This window comes from Physella acuta, unplaced genomic scaffold, assembly GCF_028476545.2.
Source record: "Physella acuta isolate Inbredline_101_S28 unplaced genomic scaffold, ASM2847654v3 ptg000357l, whole genome shotgun sequence".
Lineage (NCBI taxonomy): Eukaryota > Metazoa > Mollusca > Gastropoda > Physidae > Physella > Physella acuta.
This window is the reverse complement of record NW_026731876.1, coordinates 992,621-1,015,304: the sequence shown is the minus strand read 5'-3', so window position 1 is coordinate 1,015,304 and position 22,684 is coordinate 992,621. Positions and strand designations below refer to the sequence as shown.

General features: G+C 43.9%; 1 protein-coding gene across 1 annotated transcript in view; it reads left to right on the top strand.

The window, feature by feature from the left end:
• The first annotated feature begins 2,425 nt into the window (after window positions 1-2,425).
• LOC131941320 (short transient receptor potential channel 7) overlaps window positions 2,426-22,684 on the top strand; it is a 168,661-nt gene continuing 148,402 nt past the window's right edge. Inside the window, exon 1 of the mRNA XM_059300523.1 lies at window positions 2,426-2,692. Within this exon, the coding sequence (XP_059156506.1) occupies window positions 2,628-2,692 (65 nt within the window). The 5' untranslated portion in view covers window positions 2,426-2,627. The remainder of the gene's footprint in view (window positions 2,693-22,684) is intronic.

Below are 22,684 nucleotides of genomic sequence, written 5' to 3'. Positions count from 1 at the left end.
TATATATATATATATATATATATATATATATATATATATATATATATATATCAGTGGCATAGAGAGCGGGTATTGTATGGGTTACATAATACCCCCCATCCTCCGCCTCAGGACAGCTGTTGCTAATTTCACTTTGAAATAAGTTTTTCTATGTTAAACTATGCTAAAAGGAGGGGACGTGAAACAATAAGGGTCACCTTTTTTGTTCAGTCCTGGCGGAGTTAGGGGTGGGGGGCGGGGGGGGGGGGGTGACATCAGCAATCGACTCACAAATTAAATGTCTTTGGGTGGGGGGTCATCCATAAAGGACGTATCGTTTAATAGACGATTTTTATCTTTCCCCTCCCTCCCTCCCTCCTTCCCTCCCTCCCATACTCTCACACATCGCCACATCCAACAAGACGTGATACCTCAGACATGTCCACAAAACTAATGTTTGTTGTTATACTAAAAGAGATAAATGGCCCGTTGAGGGAGAGATACAACGGGTGCTAGGTTGATACCAAAATCACCACCTTAACTTTAAATTTAACCGGAAATGAAATATGTCATTGAAAACGAATTTTTATCTAGAATCGGCATTTTGTCCGGATTTAAGCTTCATCTACACGTAGTTACTGCACATTGATACTAAATATAGTAGTAGCCATACCCCAAAACCATGCACCTAATTTCAGACATGACAAAAGTCGCATTTAGAGTTTATTTCAGGTGACTCTACTTGGGGAAGGGGGCTCCACCCCCACTCCCCCCCCCTCCCACACATACACACACCCCAAAGACCGTCTACCGTCGCATTCAACAAAACAGAAATTAGATAGAAAATATAGTTTTACCAGTGTCCGTTCCCTCCCTGACAAATTTAGTTCATCCCCATCCTCGAAATTTCAACTACCCCCCCCCCCCCTCCTGGAAGGAAAAAGTCTGAAAGAAACACTAGTCGCATTTGTAGATCATACAGTCTAAAGGTAGAGACTACATCTATATTTTAGACCCGTTTCCCACTTTTGGTCGAGAAATCTCACTCACGCAGACAGTGTTTCTTTCAGACTTTTTTTCCGGGAGTGGGGCACATGAATTTTTGCAGGGGCGAAAAAAAATTCTCCCGGGCGGGGGAGGTCGACACTGGTAAAAGTATATATTTTTAATTAAAGGGGTGTATCTACAAATGAATATATCAATCAATTAATTAATGTCTTTAAATAAATTTGTGTTTAACAGTTTGGTAAAAAGAGAACATTTTTCTCTACATAAGGACGTATTTGACAGCTCTACACATAGTGCAGATGTTCTCATCTATCGAGCTAGACACACGAAAATATAAATATACAAAACCTGTTATCAAACTTGAATTTTATAAATAGGCCTATATATATATATATATATATATATATATATATATATATATATATATATATATATATATATATATAAATATATAATAGTGCGAAAAATGCACCCACAAAAACCTACCCTTGACCGATTCCTGGCGATTCTCTTGTCAAATGTCAAATGACTGTGTACTGTGTAAATATTTCGCGTTTGTTAAATAAAATGTACACGTGAGCCATGGGTACAAGCGTAAGCGTTTGTGTCATGCTAGCATCAAGGACTATTGACAAAACTAATGTTTGTTTCAGATTTGTGGCTGCTCCCAACCTCTCATCTATGCACGCCATCAGTCGACGTCTTTAGAACGTCATCGGCAGGTCATCATAGGTCATCGGCAGCTCATCATAGGTCATCGCCATCATAGGTCATCACAAGCACTGGTCATCAACCGCTTAACTACCATCTGAATACCACGTGAATCCATTCGAATTCCGGGTGAATACCACCTACCATTTGAATACCACGTGAAAACAAACTACCTTCTGAATACCACCAGTATACCACCTACCACCTACCATCTGAATACCACCAGTATACAACCTACCACCTACCTTCTGAATACCACCAGTATACCACCTACCATCTGAATACCACCAGTATACCACCTACCATCTGAATACCACCAGTATACCATCTTCAACTGCTGTAATCACAAGATAATTTTACCGTGTTAAGTATATTTGTACATACAGTGTTTCAGCACCGCTCTACCTCACCTACCTCAGCTTATTTATTGCTCCGTGTGACTCTCCATTCATTACCCAACAAGGCAAGCTAAACTTCAAATCAACTTCACACCCCCAACTTCACAATGACAGCTTACAGATCTCTCAGCATTGTTCATTTCAACACGGAGAGCTGGTCTCAGGATTAACCGATCGCTACAAGCTCTTTGTCGGCATGAAAACAACATTCGCTCACTGAAATGGTGTCGGTCACTCATTGAAATGGTGTCGGTCACTCACTGAAATGGTGTCAGTCGCTCACTAAAATGGCGTCAGTCACTCACTGAAAATGGCGTCAGTCGCTCACTAAAATGGCGTCAGACAGGAAGACATCATGACGCTGGAGTCACGATGATGGGTGAATAAAATGGCGTCAAGCGTGGACTGCTATCGTGAGTGCCAGAATTCTGGGACTGATTGAAAAATTTCCCCGCGACCCCAAGCTTAGACCCTGCAGGGGTCGGGCTTGCTGAACTAGCCGCCACCATTCTGTTCCTAGTGGACTCCAAGATGGCGCTGCGTGGGTACAACCGGATATCCCTCACAGAGATGGAGGATTTTGAAAACTTCTCGATGTAAGTCATTTCTTTTTCTCCCTCCATTCAAGCTCAGTAGGCGAGAGAGTTGGTTGTATGTGGGACTGTGGGTCAGACAGTGTGGGACTGGGGGACAGGCGTGTGGGACTAGGGGGACAGGCAGTGTGGGACTGGGGGGACAGGCAGTGTGGTTTTATATGACAGGCGTGTGGGTCTAGCATACTTCAATGGATACAAGAGGATTTGATATTTTCGTTCTGTAAGTACTCCGGATGTCAGTATTGTCATATGGTGTTATTTATTCCAGGTTGTCATATTATGACATTTGCTGTAGCGCAAATGACAATTTGTATTTTAAAAATTATTTTGTCATCGGTTATTTGTCATCAGCCAAATGTCAGTGTTGTAAATCCATAAACCCTAGATGAGCAGAAATTTCCTGAACTCAATTAACCAGAGTTGAAAGTCGCCAGACGACCCTGACCTTCAATGTTGACCTTTGAACCGACAGACCAACATAGCGTGTACAAAATAACATTTAGCCTAAAAGAAAAATCCATTTACCGATTTTATTTCCACAGTTTTGAGGTTAACCAGAGCTTTTTTATTTTTACTTTTTGGTCATTAAAGTCTGTCCTGATTTTCGCATATATATATATATATATATATATATATATATATATATATATATATATATATATATATATATATATATATATATATATATATATATATATATATATATATATATATATAGTATTTCAAGGTACGAGTTACATTGTTAAATTCGTACCGTAACATTGCTCGTATCTCAAAGCAATTTTCTCCCCTGAATTCAATTGAACTGCTTCCGCTCCAACCCCCAAAATGGCACCCAATTATTTTTTGTTTTTACGTCTTTCTGAAACAAAAAAAGTGTGTCCGTACATGACAAATAATGTTAAATAATATAAAATGGGACATTTTAACTAAAGAACTGGTTTTATAAAGTATATTTACCTTGAAAATCAGCCGACTTGGAAAATGCTGGTGGAGGTGTAGGCCCAGTAGAGGTGTGGGGTGGGAGTGTAGGCCCAGTGTAGGGTGGAGGTGTGGGGTGGGAGGTGTGGGGTGGGAGGTGTAGGCCCAGTGTAGGATGGGGGTGTGGGGTGGAGGTGTGGGGTGTAGATGCTTCACTTCATCCACTTACTGTAAACACTAAACTCTTTCAGTCACTTCACTTACTCGTTACATTCTTAAAGCTACACTTGACCTCTCAACTTGACTGAACTTTGAACTAAATTGTACCTAAATTTTATTGTTTAATGTTTTGTTACCAACGCTAAATTTGTTACCAACGCTAAACTTTATCTCTAAGCTGGTATTCACCCAGCTCTCCCCACTTTTCCATGCAGGCCGTTAAAATAAACATGTCAAAGTTTTGTTTTTACCTACCTTCAGAATGTTCGGGAAATTAGTTCGATATTAAATAGCATCCTTGGCATTTACTATGTCATCATATTGGCATTTACTATGTCATCCTATTGGCATTTACTATGTCATCCTATTGGCATTTACTATGTCATCCTATTGGCATTTACTATGTCATCCTATTGGCATTTACTATGTCATCCTATTGGCATTTACTATGTCATCCTATTGGCATTTACTATGTCATCATATTGGCATTTACTATGTCATCATATTGGCATTTACTATGTCATCCTATTGGCATTTACTATGTCATCCTATTGGCATTTACTATGTCATCATATTGGCATTTACTATGTCATCCTATTGGCATTTACTATGTCATCACATTGGCATTTACTATGTCATCATATTGGCATTTTAATTCTGTGTTTACGTGGATTTTGATACCGTCAAGAATGTCGTATATTTGGCCAGCAGAAAAATGGAGTGCCAGTAAACGTACCTTTCTAATTTATTTTGCTGCGTGCTCTCGAGGAAATATTTACCGAGTTTCGACTACAGAACGAGTTGGGAGACGCGATAAACACAACTGCCTACTAAAGACGGTTTAAGGCTCGCTAACAGTGCAGAACGTAAAGCGAAACAAAAACACAACATGTGTTTACTTGTGGAGTCCGACTTTACGGACGATTGATTAGGTCAGGTACAAAACATTGCTGGTGTTAGGCTGATATCAAAAGAGAACATCAAAAGTTGTCATATTTCCTTGAGATTAAGCCCTAATTAATTTTACGTTTCAATCAGTTTATCCTAGACCTAGAACAGTTAGGTCGGTGTCGGCGATAAAAATACATGGGCGTAATTATAAATATAATAATAGATTGGTGTAATTATAAATACAATAATAGATGGGCGTAATTATAAATATAATAATAGATGGGTGTAATTATGAAATACAATAATAGATGGGCGTAATTATAAATATAATAATAGATGGGTGTAATTATAAATACAATAATAGATGGGCGTAATTATAAATATAATAATAGATGGGTGTAATTATAAATATAATAATAGATGAGTGTAATTATAAGATAGCTGAACATGCAACACTTCTGATGGAATTCACTGAGTAAATACAGAAGTTACGTGCCAAGAATACTTAGCTCAGAGATAGAAAACTTGGCAAGGTTGAACTTTGAAATCATTCAAAATGTAGTCAAGTCAAGGAAAATGTATTGTCAACATACAGTGGGGGGGGGGGGGGGGAGGGGGGTGTCAAGAACAGGTAAATTAGCGGGGAGGGGTGTAGGGATAGGAGATACTTTAAATCTAAAAGTGTGTTATTATAATTGTTTTAAAAATGTTTTCACGTTGGATGTGAACTGGCAGGAAAACAGTCTGAAATCTTATCTGACGATCTTTATGAGAAGAGTCGAAAAACTTTTTCTGACTCCTACATAAAAGTCTAAAATATTCAACACTGACCATTTTAGACAAAAGTCATGGGATGGGCCCTAACAAAAGTCATGGAGTGGGCCCCTAACAAAAGTCATGGGATGGGCCCCTGACTAAAGTCATGGGATGGGCCCCTAACAAAAGTCATGGGATGGGACCCTAACAAAAGTCATGGGATGGGCCCCTAACAAAAGTCATGGGATGGGCCCCTAACTAAAGTCATGGGATGGGCCCCTAACAGAAGTCTAGGGATGGGCCCCTAACAAAAGTCATGGGATGGGCCCTAACAAAAGTCATGGGATGGGCCCCTAACTAAAGTCATGGGATGGGCCCTTAACACAAGTCTAGGGATGGGCCCCTAACAAAAGTCATGAGATGGGCCCCTAACAAAAGTCATGGGATGGGCCCCTAACAAAAGTCATGGGATGGGCCCCTAACAAAAGTCATGGGATGGGCCCCTAACAAAATTCATGGGATGGGTCCCTAACTAAAGTCATGGGATGGGCCCCTAACAAAAGTCATGGGATGGGGCCCTAACAAAAGTCATGTGATGGGCCCCTAACAAAAGTCATGGGATGGACCCCTAGCAATTATGCCAATCAGAAAATTGTGACGTCACCGTAAGTTGTCAGGGTTCCATAATGGAATCAAGAGATGTGTGGGGGGGGGGAGGACTGACACCTAGCGATGTTAATGTAGTGATGTTTGTGTGGGTGGTGTGGGGGGGGGGGGGTTGAAACCTATTTTGGTTGGTTTACCTAACCATTCTGATACAGATCTTAAAGTGGGACGTCTCACGTGTGACGTCACTTGAATCCACGCGGTGATTGGTTGGTATTTATAGATTGTATCCAAATAACAGGAAGTCTGCGCGCCACCTAGATCAACGTCTAGGTTTTGTGTTAGGGTTTTAAAGGTGTGATGTTTTTGTGTTAGGGTTTTAAAGGTGTGATGTTTTTGTGTTAGGGTTTTATAGGTGTGATGTTTTTGTGTTAGGGTTTTAAAGGTGTGATGTTTTAGTGTTAGGGTTTTAAAGGTGTGATGTTTTTGTGTTAGGGTTTTAAAGGTGTGATGTTTTTGTGTTAGGGTTTTAAAGGTGTGATGTTTTTGTGTTAGGGTTTTAAAGGTGTGATGTTTTTGTGTTAGGGTTTTAAAGGTGTGATGTTTTTGTGTTAGGGTTTTATAGGTGTGATGTTTTTGTGTTAGGGTTTTAAAGGTGTGATGTTTTTGTGTTAGGGTTTTAAAGGTGTGATGTTTTAGTGTTAGGGTTTTAAAGGTGTGATGTTTTTGTGTTAGGGTTTTAAAGGTGTGATGTTTTAGTGTTAGGGTTTTAAAGGTGTGATGTTTTTGTGTTAGGGTTTTAAAGGTGTGATGTTTTTGTGTTAGGGTTTTAAAGGTGTGATGTTTTTGTGTTAGGGTTTTAAAGGTGTGATGTTTTTGTGTTAGGGTTTTAAAGGTGTGATGTTTTTGTGTTAGGGTTTTAAAGGTGTGATGTTTTGTGTCATGTAGATCTAGTTGTTACATTAGACATCTAGACATACAATTTGAATGACGTAGTTGTTACATTGGACATCTAGACATACAATTTGTGTAACGTTAGACATCTAGACATACAATTTGAATGACGTAGCTGTTACATTGGACATCGAGACATACAATGTGGGGGATAAATCTAGCCATTAACTATAATTTTATAGAGGGAACCAACAATCGCTGACTAATTAGATGTGCACATTGATTAGGTTGCACATGTAGCCTGCACTTTGTACCACCTGTGGCGACTCAACGCTAGTTTAACAGCAGCTGATAGTTTTTTTTTTATGAACAGGTAATTTTTGTGATGAATTAATGAGAAAATTTATGTTCTCAAACTATTTTAAAATTGTGAGTTTTTTCCCCCTCATCCAAAAATGTGGTTATTGCCCCTTATTTTGTAGATAAATTCTCCCTTATCAGTTTTATAAGCTTAACAATGTTGGAATGTGCGGGATTCCTGTGAATTTTGTCGTATAAATGTAGACCTACATTAGGGAACATTCGTGTAGACCTACATTAGGGAACATTCGTGTAGACCTACATTAGGGAACATTCGTGTAGACCTACATTAGGGAACATTCGTGTAGACCTACATTGGGGAACATTCGTGTAGACCTACATTAGGGAACATTCGTGTAGACCTACATTAGGGAACATTCGTGTAGACCTACATTAGGGAACATTCGTGTAGACCTACATTGGGGAACATTCGTGTAGACATACATTAGGGAACATTCGTGTAGACCTACATTAGGGAACATTCGTGGAGGGTGTTAAAAATTGAATGAAGTACATCGTGTATGGATGGTTGGGAGGATGGGTGGAAGAAGGTAGTGCGATGGTAGGTGGTTGGTGGCAGGGAGAGGGATGGTTAAATTTCGGATGGTAGGAATAGAGGATGGAGGGGAGGGGTGTCGGAGGTCAGATGGTAGGTGTGGTATGGTAGGAATCGGGATGGTAAGTTGGGATGGTAGAAGTGATGTTGTATTGCGAACGTTGTAAAAAGATGGAGGACATTTGTGCGTGTCTCTGACAGCAAGTTCCGACATGTCGCGTCCCCCGCCCCCCCCCCCCCCCCCACACTGGTCCAACTCCAGTCTTCATTTTGTTTTCGCGATACATACACCAGTCTGTTCTACATACATACACCAGTCTGTTTTACATACATACACCAGTCTGTTTTACATACATTCACCAGTCAATAAACCACGCTACATACATACACCAGTATGTTCTACATACATACACCAGTCTGTTTTACATACATACACCAGTCTGTTCTACATACATACACCAGTCCATAAACCCCGCTACATACATACACCAGTCTATTCTACATACATACACCAGTCCATAACCACGCTACATACATACACCAGTCTATTCTACATACATACACCAGTCCATAACCACGCTACATACATACACCAGTCTGTTTTACATACATACACCAGTCTGTTCTACATACATACACCAGTCCATAAACCACGCTACATACATACACCAGTCTGTTTTACATACATACACCAGTCTATTCACATACATACACCAGTCCATAACCACGCTACATACATACACCAGTCTGTTTTACATACATACACCAGTTTGTTCTACATACATACACCAGTCTGTTCTACATACATACACCAGTCTGTTCTACATACATACACCAGTCCATAACCACGCTACATACATACACAAGTCTTTTCTACATAAACCACGCTATATACACGCTAGCAGGAGAAATTCGCGGCAATATCTCTTATCATTATTACACAACAATTACATTTCCCAATAGATTATAAAATGTTCAAGAACGCGAGGATTTAAAGTCGTGTTATAAACATTTTTAAAAATTAGTTCTAACAGTCAGGTTCTGTGGAAGCCATATTTCTCGGTTAAGTATTGGGGGGGGGGGGGGGGGGAAGTGGGGGGGGGGGGGACGAAAGCGGAAATAATTCATACAAGGGAGATAGAGCCAGCCAAAGTTTGGACCATTCACTCAAGTTTTTGTTCTCTCACTCACAGCATGCTAGCCAAAGTTTGGATCATTCACTCAAGTTTTTGTTCTCTCACTCACAGCATGCTAGCCAAAGTTTGGATCATTCACTCAAGTTTTTGTTCTCTCGCTCACAGCGTGCCAGCCAAAGTTTGGATCATTCACTCAAGTTTTTGTTCTCTCACTCACAGCGTGCCAGCCAAAGTTTGGATCATTCACTCAAGTTTTTGTTCTCTCACTCACAGCGTGCTAGCCAAAGTTTGGACCATTCACTCAAGTTTTTGTTCTCTCACTCACAGCGTGCCAGCCAAAGTTTGGATCATTCACTCAAGTTTTTGTTCTCTCACTCTCACCGTGCCAGCCAAAGTTTGGATCATTCACTCAAGTTTTTGTTCTCTCACTCATAGCATGCTAGCCAAAGTTTGGATCATTCACTCAAGTTTTTGTTCTCTCACTCACAGCGTGCTAGCCAAAGTTTGGATCATTCACTCAAGTTTTTGTTCTCTCACTCACAGCGTGCCAGCCAAAGTTTGGATCATTCACTCAAGTTTTTGTTCTCTCACTCACAGCGTGCCAGCCAAAGTTTGGATCATTCACTCAAGTTTTTGTTCTCTCACTCATAGCATGCTAGCTAAAGTTTGGATCATTCACTCAAGTTTTTGTTTTCTCACTCACAGCGTGCCAGCCAAAGTTTGGATCATTCACTCAAGTTTTTGTTCTCTCACTCATAGCATGCTAGCCAAAGTTTGGATCATTCACTCAAGTTTTTGTTTTCTCACTCACAGCGTGCCAGCCAAAGTTTGGACCATTCACTCAAGTTTTTGTTCTCTCACTCACAGCGTGCCAGCCAAAGTTTGGATCATTCACTCAAGTTTTCGTTCGCTCACTCACAGCGTGCTAGCCAAAGTTTGGATCATTCACTCAAGTTTTTGTTTTCTCACTCACAGCGTGCTAGCCAAAGTTTGGACCATTCACTCAAGTTTTTGTTCTCTCACCGTGCCAGCCAAAGTTTGGACCATTCACTCAAGTTTTTGTTCTCTCACTCACAGCGTGCTAGCCAAAGTTTGGACCATTCACTCAAGTTTTTGTTCTCTCACTCTCACCGTGCCAGCCAAAGTTTGGATCATTCACTCAAGTTTTTGTTCTCTCACTCATAGCATGCTAGCCAAAGTTTGGATCATTCACTCAAGTTTTTGTTCTCTCACTCACAGCGTGCTAGCCAAAGTTTGGACCATTCACTCAAGTTTTTGTTCTCTCACTCATAGCATGCTAGCCAAAGTTTGGATCATTCACTCAAGTTTTTGTTTTCTCACTCACAGCGTGCCAGCCAAAGTTTGGACCATTCACTCAAGTTTTTGTTCTCTCACTCACAGCGTGCTGGCCAAAGTTTGGACCATTCACTCAAGTTTTTGTTCTCTCACCGTGCCAGCCAAAGTTTGGACCATTCACTCAAGTTTTTGTTCTCTCACTCATAGCATGCTAGCCAAAGTTTGGATCATTCACTCAAGTTTTTGTTCTCTCACTCACAGCGTGCTAGCCAAAGTTTGGACCATTCACTCAAGTTTTTGTTCTCTCACTCTCACCGTGCCAGCCAAAGTTTGGACCATTCACTCAAGTTTTTGTTCTCTCACTCATAGCATGCTAGCCAAAGTTTGGATCATTCACTCAAGTTTTTGTTCTCTCACTCACAGCGTGCTAGCCAAAGTTTGGACCATTCACTCAAGTTTTTGTTCTCTCACTCACAGCGTGCCAGCCAAAGTTTGGATCATTCACTCAAGTTTTTGTTCTCTCACTCACAGCGTGCTAGCCAAAGTTTGGACCATTCACTCAAGTTTTTGTTCTCTCACTCACAGCGTGCCAGCCAAAGTTTGGACCATTCACTCAAGTTTTTGTTCTCTCACTCACAGCGTGCCAGCCAAAGTTTGGATCATTCACTCAAGTTTTCGTTCGCTCACTCACAGCGTGCTAGCCAAAGTTTGGATCATTCACTCAAGTTTTTGTTTTCTCACTCACAGCGTGCTAGCCAAAGTTTGGACCATTCACTCAAGTTTTTGTTCTCTCACTCACAGCGTGCCAGCCAAAGTTTGGACCATTCACTCAAGTTTTTGTTCTCTCACTCACAGCGTGCTAGCCAAAGTTTGGATCATTCACTCAAGTTTTTGTTCTCTTACTCACAGCGTGCCAGCCAAAGTTTGGATCATTCACTCAAGTTTTTGTTCTCTCACTCACAGCGTGCCAGCCAAAGTTTGGATCATTCACTCAAGTTTTTGTTCTCTCACTCACAGCGTGCCAGCCAAAGTTTGGATCATTCACTCAAGTTTTTGTTCTCTCACTCACAGCGTGCCAGCCAAAGTTTGGATCATTCACTCAAGTTTTTGTTCTCTCACTCACAGCGTGCCAGCCAAAGTTTGGATCATTCACTCAAGTTTTTGTTCTCTCACTCACAGCGTGCCAGCCAAAGTTTGGATCATTCACTCAAGTTTTTGTTCTCTCACTCACAGCGTGCCAGCCAAAGTTTGGATCATTCACTCAAGTTTTTGTTCTCTCACTCACAGGGTTCACTGGAGGCAGCCTCTCACACATATTTAGATATTTTCTGCAACCCATCGTGGGTTGTCTGTGGGTTGTCAGAAAACTGGTTGTCAGAGCGTCTATAGCACGGGTTGTCAAACAACTGGTTGTCAGAGCGTCTATAGCACGGGTTGTCAAACAACTGGTTGTCAGAGCGTCTATAGCACGGGTTGTCAAATAACTGGTTGTCAAGCGTCTATAGCACGGGTTGTCAAATAACTGGTTGTCAGAGCGTCTATAGCACGGGCTGTCAAATAACTGGTTGTCAAGCGTCTATAGCACGGGTTGTCAAACAACTGGTTGTCAGAGCGTCTATAGCACGGGTTGTCAAACAACTGGTTGTCAGAGCGTCTATAGCACGGGTTGTCAAATAACTGGTTGTCAAGCGTCTATAGCACGGGTTGTCAAATAACTGGTTGGCAGAGCGTCTATAACAGTTCTGCTGTTGTCTGCTGTTGCTGTTGTCTGCTGCTGTCTGCTGTTGTCTGCTGTTGTCTGCTGTTGTCTGCTACTAGGCTCCCATGTTTTGCCAGATCTTCAACAAAGCCCCTGCCTAGATCTAAAAGTGCACGACAAATGAAGCCGTTCTCATTACGTGAACCTTATGGCCAGATAGGTTCCATGTCTTCTAAAGCCCGACCCCCCCCCCTTGTGTGTGGCCTCTCCCAAATGTGGATGTGTGGCTTGTGTTGGATGACCACAGCCCCCACCCCACCCTCCCCCAGAAGATGAACGAGACACATTTATGACCGACGGGGACGATTTCAATTCTTTACGAGGTGCGCCAAATTCGAGTTGATGGAATCGATCCTTTCCTTCTTTCAAACAGTCGAAACTTTATCTACGGCAATTTCAAGCGGTATCGTGCGTGGTTGCTGACTGGCTTCATATGTCGTGTGATGTGGCTTCATATGTCGTGTGGTGATGTGGTTTCATATGTCGTGTGGTGTGGCTTCAAATGTCGTGTGGTGATGTGGTTTCATATGTCGTGTGGTGTGGCTTCAAATGTCGTGTGGTGATGTGGTTTCGTATGTCGTATGGTGTGGCTTCATATGTCGTGTGGTGATGTGGTTTCATATGTCGTGTGGTGATGTGGTGATGTGGCTTCATATGTGGTGTGGTAATGTGGTGATGTGGCTTCATATGTCGTGTGGTGATGTGGTGATGTGGTGATGTGGCTTCATATGTCGTGTGGTGATGTGGTGATGTGGCTTCATATGTCGTGTGGTGATGTGGTTTCATATGTCGTGTGGTGTGGCTTCATATGTCGTGTGGTAATGTGGTGATGTGGTTTCATATGTCGTGTGGTGATGTGGTGATGTGGTTTCATATGTCGTGTGGTGATGTGGTGATGTGGCTTCATATGTCGTGTGGTAATGTGGTGATGTGGTTTCATATGTCGTGTGGTGATGTGGTGATGTGGCTTCATATGTGGTGTGGTGATGTGGCTTCATATGTGGTGTGGTGATGTGGTGATGTGGCTTCATATGTCGTGTGGTGATGTGGTTTCATATGTCGTGTGGTGATGTGGTTTCATATGTCGTGTGGTGATGTGGTGATGTGGCTTCATATGTCGTGTGGTGATGTGGTGATGTGGCTTCATATGTGGTGTGGTAATGTGGTGATGTGGCTTCATATGTCGTGTGGTGATGTGGCTTCATATGTCGTGTGGTGATGTGGTGATGTGGCTTCATATGTCGTGTGGTGATGTGGTTTCATATGTCGTGTGGTGTGGCTTCATATGTCGTGTGGTGATGTGGCTTCATATGTGGTGTGGTGATGTGGCTTCATATGTGGTGTGGTGATGTGGTGATGTGGTTTCATATGTCGTGTGGTGATGTGGTTTCATATGTCGTGTGGTGATGTGGTTTCATATGTCGTGTGGTGATGTGGTTTCATATGTCGTGTGGTGATGTGGTTTCATATGTCGTGTGGTGATGTGGTGATGTGGTGATGTGGCTTCATATGTCGTGTGGTGATGTGGTTTCATATGTAGTGTGGTGTGGCTTCATATGTCGTGTGGTGATGTGGTGATGTGGCTTCATATGTCGTGTGGTGATGTGGCTTCATATGTCGTGTGGTGATGTGGCTTCATATGTCGTGTGGTGATGTGGTGATGTGGCTTCATATGTCGTGTGGTGATGTGGTGATGTGGTTTCATATGTCGTGTGGTGATGTGGTTTCATATGTCGTGTGGTGATGTGGTGATGTGGCTTCATATGTCGTGTGGTGATGTGGTTTCATATGTCGTGTGGTGATGTGGTGATGTGGTTTCATATGTCGTGTGGTGATGTGGCTTCATATGTCGTGTGGTAATGTGGTGATGTGGTTTCATATGTCGTGTGGTGATGTGGTGATGTGGCTACATATGTCGTGTGGTGATGTGGTGATGTGGCTTCATATGTCGTGTGGTGATGTGGTGATGTGGCTTCATATGTCGTGTGGTGATGTGGCTTCATATGTCGTGTGGTGATGTGGTTTCATATGTCGTGTGATGTGGCTTCATATGTCGTGTGGTGATGTGGTGATGTGGTGATGTGGCTTCATATGTCGTGTGGTGATGTGGTGATGTGGCTTCATATGTGGTGTGGTAATGTGGTGATGTGGCTTCATATGTCGTGTGGTGATGTGGCTTCATATGTCGTGTGGTGATGTGGTGATGTGGCTTCATATGTCGTGTGGTGATGTGGTTTCATATGTCGTGTGGTGTGGCTTCATATGTCGTGTGGTGATGTGGCTTCATATGTGGTGTGGTGATGTGGCTTCATATGTGGTGTGGTGATGTGGTGATGTGGTTTCATATGTCGTGTGGTGATGTGGTTTCATATGTCGTGTGGTGATGTGGTTTCATATGTCGTGTGGTGATGTGGTTTCATATGTCGTGTGGTGATGTGGTTTCATATGTCGTGTGGTGATGTGGTGATGTGGTGATGTGGCTTCATATGTCGTGTGGTGATGTGGTTTCATATGTAGTGTGGTGTGGCTTCATATGTCGTGTGGTGATGTGGTGATGTGGCTTCATATGTCGTGTGGTGATGTGGCTTCATATGTCGTGTGGTGATGTGGCTTCATATGTCGTGTGGTGATGTGGTGATGTGGCTTCATATGTCGTGTGGTGATGTGGTGATGTGGTTTCATATGTCGTGTGGTGATGTGGTTTCATATGTCGTGTGGTGATGTGGCTTCATATGTCGTGTGGTGATGTGGTGATGTGGCTTCATATGTCGTGTGGTGATGTGGTTTCATATGTCGTGTGGTGATGTGGTGATGTGGTGATTTGGTTTCATATGTCGTGTGGTGTGGCTTCATATGTCGTGTGGTGATGTGGTTTCATATGTCGTGTGGTGTGGTTTCATATGTCGTGTGATGTAGTTTCATATGTCGTGTGGTGATGTGGTGATGTGGCTTCATATGTCGTGTGGTGATGTGGTTTCATATGTCGTGTGGTGATGTGGTTTCATATGTCGTGTGGTGATGTGGTTTCATATGTCGTGTGGTGATGTGGTGATGTGGTGATGTGGCTTCATATGTCGTGTGGTGATGTGGTTTCATATGTCGTGTGCTGATGTGGTGATGTGGTGATTTGGTTTCATATGTCGTGTGGTGATGTGGTTTCATATGTCGTGTGGTGATGTGGTTTCATATGTCGTGTGGTGTGGTTTCATATGTCGTGTGGTGTGGTTTCATATGTCGTGTGGTTATGTGGTGATCTGGCTTCATATGTCGTGTGGTGATGTGGTGGTGTGGTTTCATATGTCGTGTGGTGATGTGGTGATGTGGTTTCATATGTCGTGTGGTGATGTGGTGATGTGGCTTCATATGTGGTGTGGAAGAGGTGATCTGGTTATGGGACACAATCATAAGTGACATCAGTTGACACAATCATGAGGTGGGACCGATCACCATGTGACACAATCACCAGGTGACACAATCACACTGCACCAGATGACATCATCTCTTGAAGGGACGCCACACGGACAAGTTTGACAGCAAAGCTCCCGTTACAATAGATCGTTCAGGAACGGGGGGTATCTGGTGCAGGGCTGTCCAATCTAAGGAGCAGGGCTGCTGCTGATATGGTGCATGAGGTAGGGTGCTAGGTGCAGAAGTTTTTATTACAGCTGACACATGAGCAGCTTAGAGCAGTGACACGTAGCTGACTTCATGCTACTGCCACTGTTGAGATGTGACGTCAACGTTTCCGTAGGTGTTAATGTAATGTACATGTGAATGTGTAGATGTGAATGTCTGTGTAGATGTGAATGTTTGTGTAGATGTGAATGTTTGTGTAGATGTGAATGTTTGTGTAGATGTGAATGTTTGTGTAGATGTGAATGTTTGTGTAAATGTGAATGTTTGTGTAGATGTGAATGTTTGTGTAGATGTGAATGTTTGTGTATATGTGAATGTTTGTGTAGATGTGAATGTTTGTGTAGATGTGAATGTTTGTGTAGATGTGAATGTTTGTGTAGATGTGAATGTTTGTGTATATGTGAATGTTTGTGTAGATGTGAATGTTTGTGTAGATGTGAATATCTGTGGGGTATGGCCAAACTCTGAGTGTACCTGATTGCTATTGGAAGTGATACCTTTGTTTACTTTCTGCCTTCCCATAATGCAAGTCTGGTGTATGTTGTCTTGATCCAACCCTTGCACAAACTTCGTCAGCTTAGCCGCAAGGCCGAACAAATTGAAAAAATGTGTTTGTGTGAGAAATTGTTTTAAAACAACACGGTATCCAATAGACTCAATCTGTTTTCATAAACTACTGCGCGGGGTGTGAGATGAAGCAGAGGGTGGGGGAGGGGGGGGGGGAGATGTGTGGGGGGGTGTGGACGTCAAGGAATATTTTTTGCCGCCAAATCCTGTAACAGTTTATCGCGGCTGCTCGCTAATTGCATCACGTGATTGCCGTCAACTGGGGTTCAATGTTTCTTTTTCCCCTACCTTCCCTCCCTTCCCCTACCTCCCTTCCCCTCCCTCCCTTCGTACCCTCCCTCCCTTACCCTCCCTCCTTAGCTAAATGCCACATGACATGTTTGCCCCACCGTGGTTCAGCCCCTTTCACCCACCCCCACCCCCACCCCCACCCCCACCCCCACCCCACATTCCAATGACGTCACTGGTCAATCAATCACTTTACGTGTCCTTGAAATTAAACTTCCGGGTCATTGGTCATTTGAAGTACTCATCCCGCCGTACCGTACCGTACCCTTCCCTAATACCGTACCGTACCGTACCCTTCCCTAACACCGTACCGTACCCTTCCCCAACACCGTACCGTATCGTTCCCTAACACCGTACCGTACCCTTCCCTAACACTGTACCGTACCGTACCCTTCCCCAACACCGTACCGTATCCTTCCCTAACACTGTACCGTACCCTTCCCTAACACCGTACCGTACCCTTCCCCAACACCGTACCGTATCGTACCCTAACACCGTACCGTACCCTTCCATAACACCGTACCGTACCCTTCCCTAGACCCCCGCCGTTCAACTCCCCATTAGTGCCCCAATTACCAGCACCTTGAAACAGGTAGACGGCCATGCTACAGCTAGACGGCCATGCTACAGGTAGACGGCCATGCTACAGGTAGACGGCCATGCTACAGGTAGACGGCCATGCTAGAGGTAGACGGCCATGCTACAGGTAGACGGCCATGCTAGAGGTAGACGGCCATGCTACAGGTAGACGGCCATGCTACAGGTAGACGGCCATGCTACAGGTAGACGGCCATGCTACAGGTAGACGGCCATGCTACAGGTAGACGGCCATGCTACAGCTAGACGGCCATGCTACAGGTAGACGGCCATGCTACAGGTAGACGGCCATGCTACAGGTAGACGGCCATGCTACAGGTAGACGGCCATGCTACAGGTAGACGGCCATGCTACAGCTAGACGGCCATGCTACAGGTAGACGGCCATGCTACAGGTAGACGGCCATGCTACAGGTAGACGGCCATGCTACAGGTAGACGGCCATGCTACAGGTAGACGGCCATGCTACAGGTAGACGGCCATGCTACAGGTAGACGGCCATGCTACAGGTAGACGGCCATGCTACAGGTAGACGGCCATGCTACAGGTAGACGGCCATGCTACAGGTAGACGGCCATGCTACAGGTAGACGGCCATGCTACAGCTAGACGGCCCTGACACAGGCAGGTGGTCACTGTCGGCCTGCAGGTTTACGTCATCTGTCCAACAAACATTTGCCGGGCTGACAGGGCCTGAGGGCATCCGTCTGGCATCAGCAAGCTCAGCTGTCCGTCATGCGAACACTCACCCCACAGCTAGGCGCGTACAATCTACTCACATGCTCGCCAATCTTAGCAGCTTGGGGGGGGGGGGGGGAGAAGAGGGGGGAGGTGGGGCGGGTGTAGTTTTTGTCAAGGTACAAAGTCTAAAGTTGAACAAAAATGTGTTAAGATGCAAATATTTGAACATGTTTGTTAGAAATATAACCTAAAAAACGATGTTGTTAGCGTAGTGGGGGTGGGGGTGTGGGGGTGGGGTGATGTTTAAGTTTGAACAAGTTGGACGCAAAAAATCTGGACATAAAACCTGCTGTTGTCTCGACACATGGGGCCAAGTGGTGCAAACGTGTACACTTCTAACTGTACACTTCTAACTGTAGACTTTTAACTGTACACTTCTAGCTGTACACTTATAGCTATACACTTCTAGCTATACACTTCTAGCTGTACACTTCTAGCTGTACACTTCTAGCTGTACACTTCTAACTGTACACTTCTAGCTGTACACTTCTAGATGTACACTTCTAGATGTACACTTATCGATCTACACTTCTAACTGTACACTTCTAGCTGTAAACTTCTAGCTGTACACTTCTAGATGTACACTTATCGCTGTACACTTCTAGCTGTATACTTCTAGATGTACACTTATCGCTGTACACTTATCGCTGTACACTTCTAGCTGTACACTTCTAACTGTACACTTCTAGCTGTACACTTCTAGATGTACACTTCTAGATGTACACTTATCGATCTACACTTCTAACTGTACATTTCTAACTGTACACTTCTAACTGTACACTTTTAACTGTACACTTCTAACTGTACACTTCTAACTGTACACTCCTAACTGTACACTTCTAACTGTACACTTCTAACTGTACACTTCTAACTGTACACTTCTAGCTGTACACTTCTAGCTGTACACCTATGGCTGGACAAAAGAACCGGTTCATGATGTTTACACATCCCGGACGTCTACAAGATGTTCCCCTCTCACGGAAATATTTGCCGGCAGATCGGGTTTTCCCTTTAGCTGACCGGCTGGGTCACCTAAGGGAAGTCACCCAAGTGTGAGTAGGTCAGAACGACACAATGGGGCTGTCCATATGCTTGGTCTAACTCATTCTGTCGGGGTGGGGGAGGGGTGGGGGAGGGGTGGGGGAGGGGTGTTTTTAGCCAGCGTAAATGGTTGTTGAATTTGTGTGGAGTTTAAACCAACTGTAAAAGTGTTGGTTACTTTAATAGAAAAATGTAAAAACAAATGTGTTTTAATCACATTTTAATTGTGATAGATGTGTGTGACTTGTTTACGTAATTTGAATTTTTGTTTTAGTTCCTTAGATTTTAACACACACAAAGCATGTCACACAATTTAACACACACAAAGCATGTCACACAATTTAACACACACAAAGCATGTCACACAATTTAACACACACAAAGCATGTCACACAATTTAACACACACAAAGCATGTCACACAATTTAACACACACAAAGCATGTCACACAATTTAACACACACAAAGCATGTCACACAATTTAACACACACAAAGCATGTCACACAATTTAACACACAAAGCATGTCACACAATTTAACACACACAAAGCATCTCACATAATTTAACACACACAAAGCATGTCACATAATTTAACACACACAAAGCATGTCACACAATTTAACACACACAAAGCGTGTCACATAATTAAACACACACAAAGCATGTCACACAATTTAACACACACAAAGCATGTCACACAATTTAACACACACACACACTTCTGTGTGGGACTAATCGCTTGGTGTGAGAGTTTACATTTATCACCCCCCCCCCCACCCACAGTAGAGAGCTGGACAGTTAACCCGTAAGTCTCGAGTTCAAATCCCGTTCAAGTCAGTAGACCGTTCCTGAGAGCAAGCAGATGGGCATGGCGCTGACCACAGTACTGCCGAAGTCACAGAAACAGGGGAACTCTACATCACCTGCCCTATGGACTTGTAGGGAACTATACTTTTACACATCACATGTAGAGGCCAACTACCCCCCCCCCCCCATCACCCTCATCACAAGTAGCGGCCAACTACCCCCTACCCCCACATCACATGTAGCGGCCAACTACCCCCCACCCCACATCACATGTAGCGGCCAACTACCCCCCTACCCACCCTTACCCCCATTCCACCTTGCTTCACACCTGTCGGTTCAAGTAACAGAGTTTTATGACGTCACAACTTCGTGATGAAATTGAATTTTAAAAGCGTGAAATTTGTTTGGAATGTTTGTGTGTGGGATGGTGGTGTGTGATGGAGTGGTAAGGCAAGTGGGTGTGTGTGGGGGAGAGGGTGGTGAGACAAGTGTGTTGGGGAGGGGGTGGTGAGACAGGTGTGTGGGGGAGGGGCTGGTGAGACAAGTGTGTGGGGGAGAGGGTGGTGAGAGAAGTGTGTGAGGGAGGGATGTTGACATAATTGTGTCTAGGAGAGTGTTGGAAAAGTTAAGACTAGCTACAAAAACACTGACAAGATAAACCAACAAAGAAAACACTAAGAAAACTTCAAGTTGTGCAAACATTGAAGTACCTACCTCTGCAAGATTACCTGCAAAACTGGCGTCAAATGACAAACTTACCTGCACAACTGTTCCTGTGTATGAAGGTAAAAAATGTTGAAATCATCTTCAAATAGAAGATTGAGTTTCTAGCGTAGTATGAAGTTTAAAAATGTTGAAATCATCTTCAAATAGAAGATTGAGTTTCTAGCGTAGAGTTTTGTTGTCTCCAGGTGGCGCCTCGTACTAATAGGACTAGCCTTGGTTTTAAACTGTCAGAAACTGTGCTCACGTTTGTGTACAGAAATGACCTGCCCGTCTGGTTTAGGGGGGGGGGGCTACATGATTGGGACAGGGTTGGGGGGGGGGGGGTTGCCTATTGCACGAAATGACCTAACCGTCTACCTGGTTCGGTGGGGGGTTTTGTGGGGAGGGTTGCGGGTGAAGGGTACGTGGAATGGAAGGAGGGGGTGGGCGTAATTTAGGGTAAGCGGATAGCGTGGTACGTGGGCAGGGGGAACGGTTGGCCTTGAAGTTTGAATGTGGCGTCAAATGACGAACTCACATCTGCACGTTGATGACGGCAGGAAAACTTTGAAGGAAACAAAATCGTAAAGTTCCAACCAGTGCCTGGGTGTTAAAACATGATCAAACACGTGATCAAACACGTGATCAAACACGTGACCAAACACGTGACCAAACACGTGATCAAACACGTGATCAAACACGTGACCAAACACGTGATCAAACACGTGATCAAACACGTGACCAAACACGTGATCAAACACGTGACCAAACACGTGATCAAACACGTGATCAAACACGTGATCAAACACGTGATCAAACACGTGATCAAACACGTGATCAAACACGTGACCAAACACGTGACCAAACACGTGATCAAACACGTGATCAAACACGTGACCAAACACGTGACCAAACACGTGATCAAACACGTGATCAAACACGTGATCAAACACGTGACCAAACACGTGATCAAACACGTGATCAAACACGTGACCAAACACGTGATCAAACACGTGACCAAACACGTGATCAAACACGTGACCAAACACGTGATCAAACACGTGATCAAACACGTGACCAAACACGTGATCAAACACGTGACCAAACACGTGATCAAACACGTGACCAAACACGTGATCAAACATGTGACCAAACACGTGACCAAACACGTGATCAAACACGCGCCGCTTGCTCGACCGTGACGGCAACTGCCACCTGGGCATGGCTAGGTGGTCTCACGTGATAGGTTGGTGGTCTCATGTGATAGGTTGGTGGTCTCACGTGATAGGTTGGTGGTCTCATGTGATAGGTTGGTGGTCTCATGTGATAGGTTGGTGGTCTCATAGGTTGGTGGTCTCATGTGATAGGTTGGTGGTCTCATGTGATAGGTTGGTGGTCTCATAGGTTGGTGGTCTCACGTGATAGGTTGGTGGTCTGATAGGTTGGTGGTCTCATGTGATAGGTTGGTGGTCTCATAGGTTGGTGGTCTAATGTGATAGGTTGGTGGTCTCACGTGATGGGTTGGTGGTCTCATAGGTTGGTGGTCTCACGTGATAGGTTGGTGGTCTCATGTAATAGGTTGGTGGTCTCATGTGATAGGTTGGTGGTCTGATAGGTTGGTGGTCTCATAGGTTGGTGGTCTCACGTGATAGGTTGGTGGTCTGATAGGTTGGTGGTCTCACGTGATAGGTTGGTGGTCTGATAGGTTGGTGGTCTGATAGGTTGGTGGTCTCACGTGATAGGTTGGTGGTCTGATAGGTTGGTGGTCTCACGTGATAGGTTGGTGGTCTCACGTGATAGGTTGGTGGTCTCACGTGATAGGTTGGTGGTCTCATGTGATAGGTTGGTGGTTTCCTGTGATAGGTTGGTGGTCTCATGTGATAGGTTGGTGGTCTCATAGGTTGGTGGTCTCACGTGATAGGTTGGTGGTCTCATGTGATAGGTTGGTGGTCTCATGTGATAGGTTGGTGGTCTCATGTGATAGGTTGGTGGTCTCATAGGTTGGTGGTCTCACGTGATAGGTTGGTGGTCTCATGTGATAGGTTGGTGGTCTCATGTGATAGGTTGGTGGTCTCATAGGTTGGTGGTCTCATGTGATAGGTTGGTGGTCTCATAGGTTGGTGGTCTCATAGATTGGTGGTCTCATGTGATAGGTTGGTGGTCTCATGTGATAGGTTGGTGGTCTCATAGGTTGGTGGTCTCATAGATTGGTGGTCT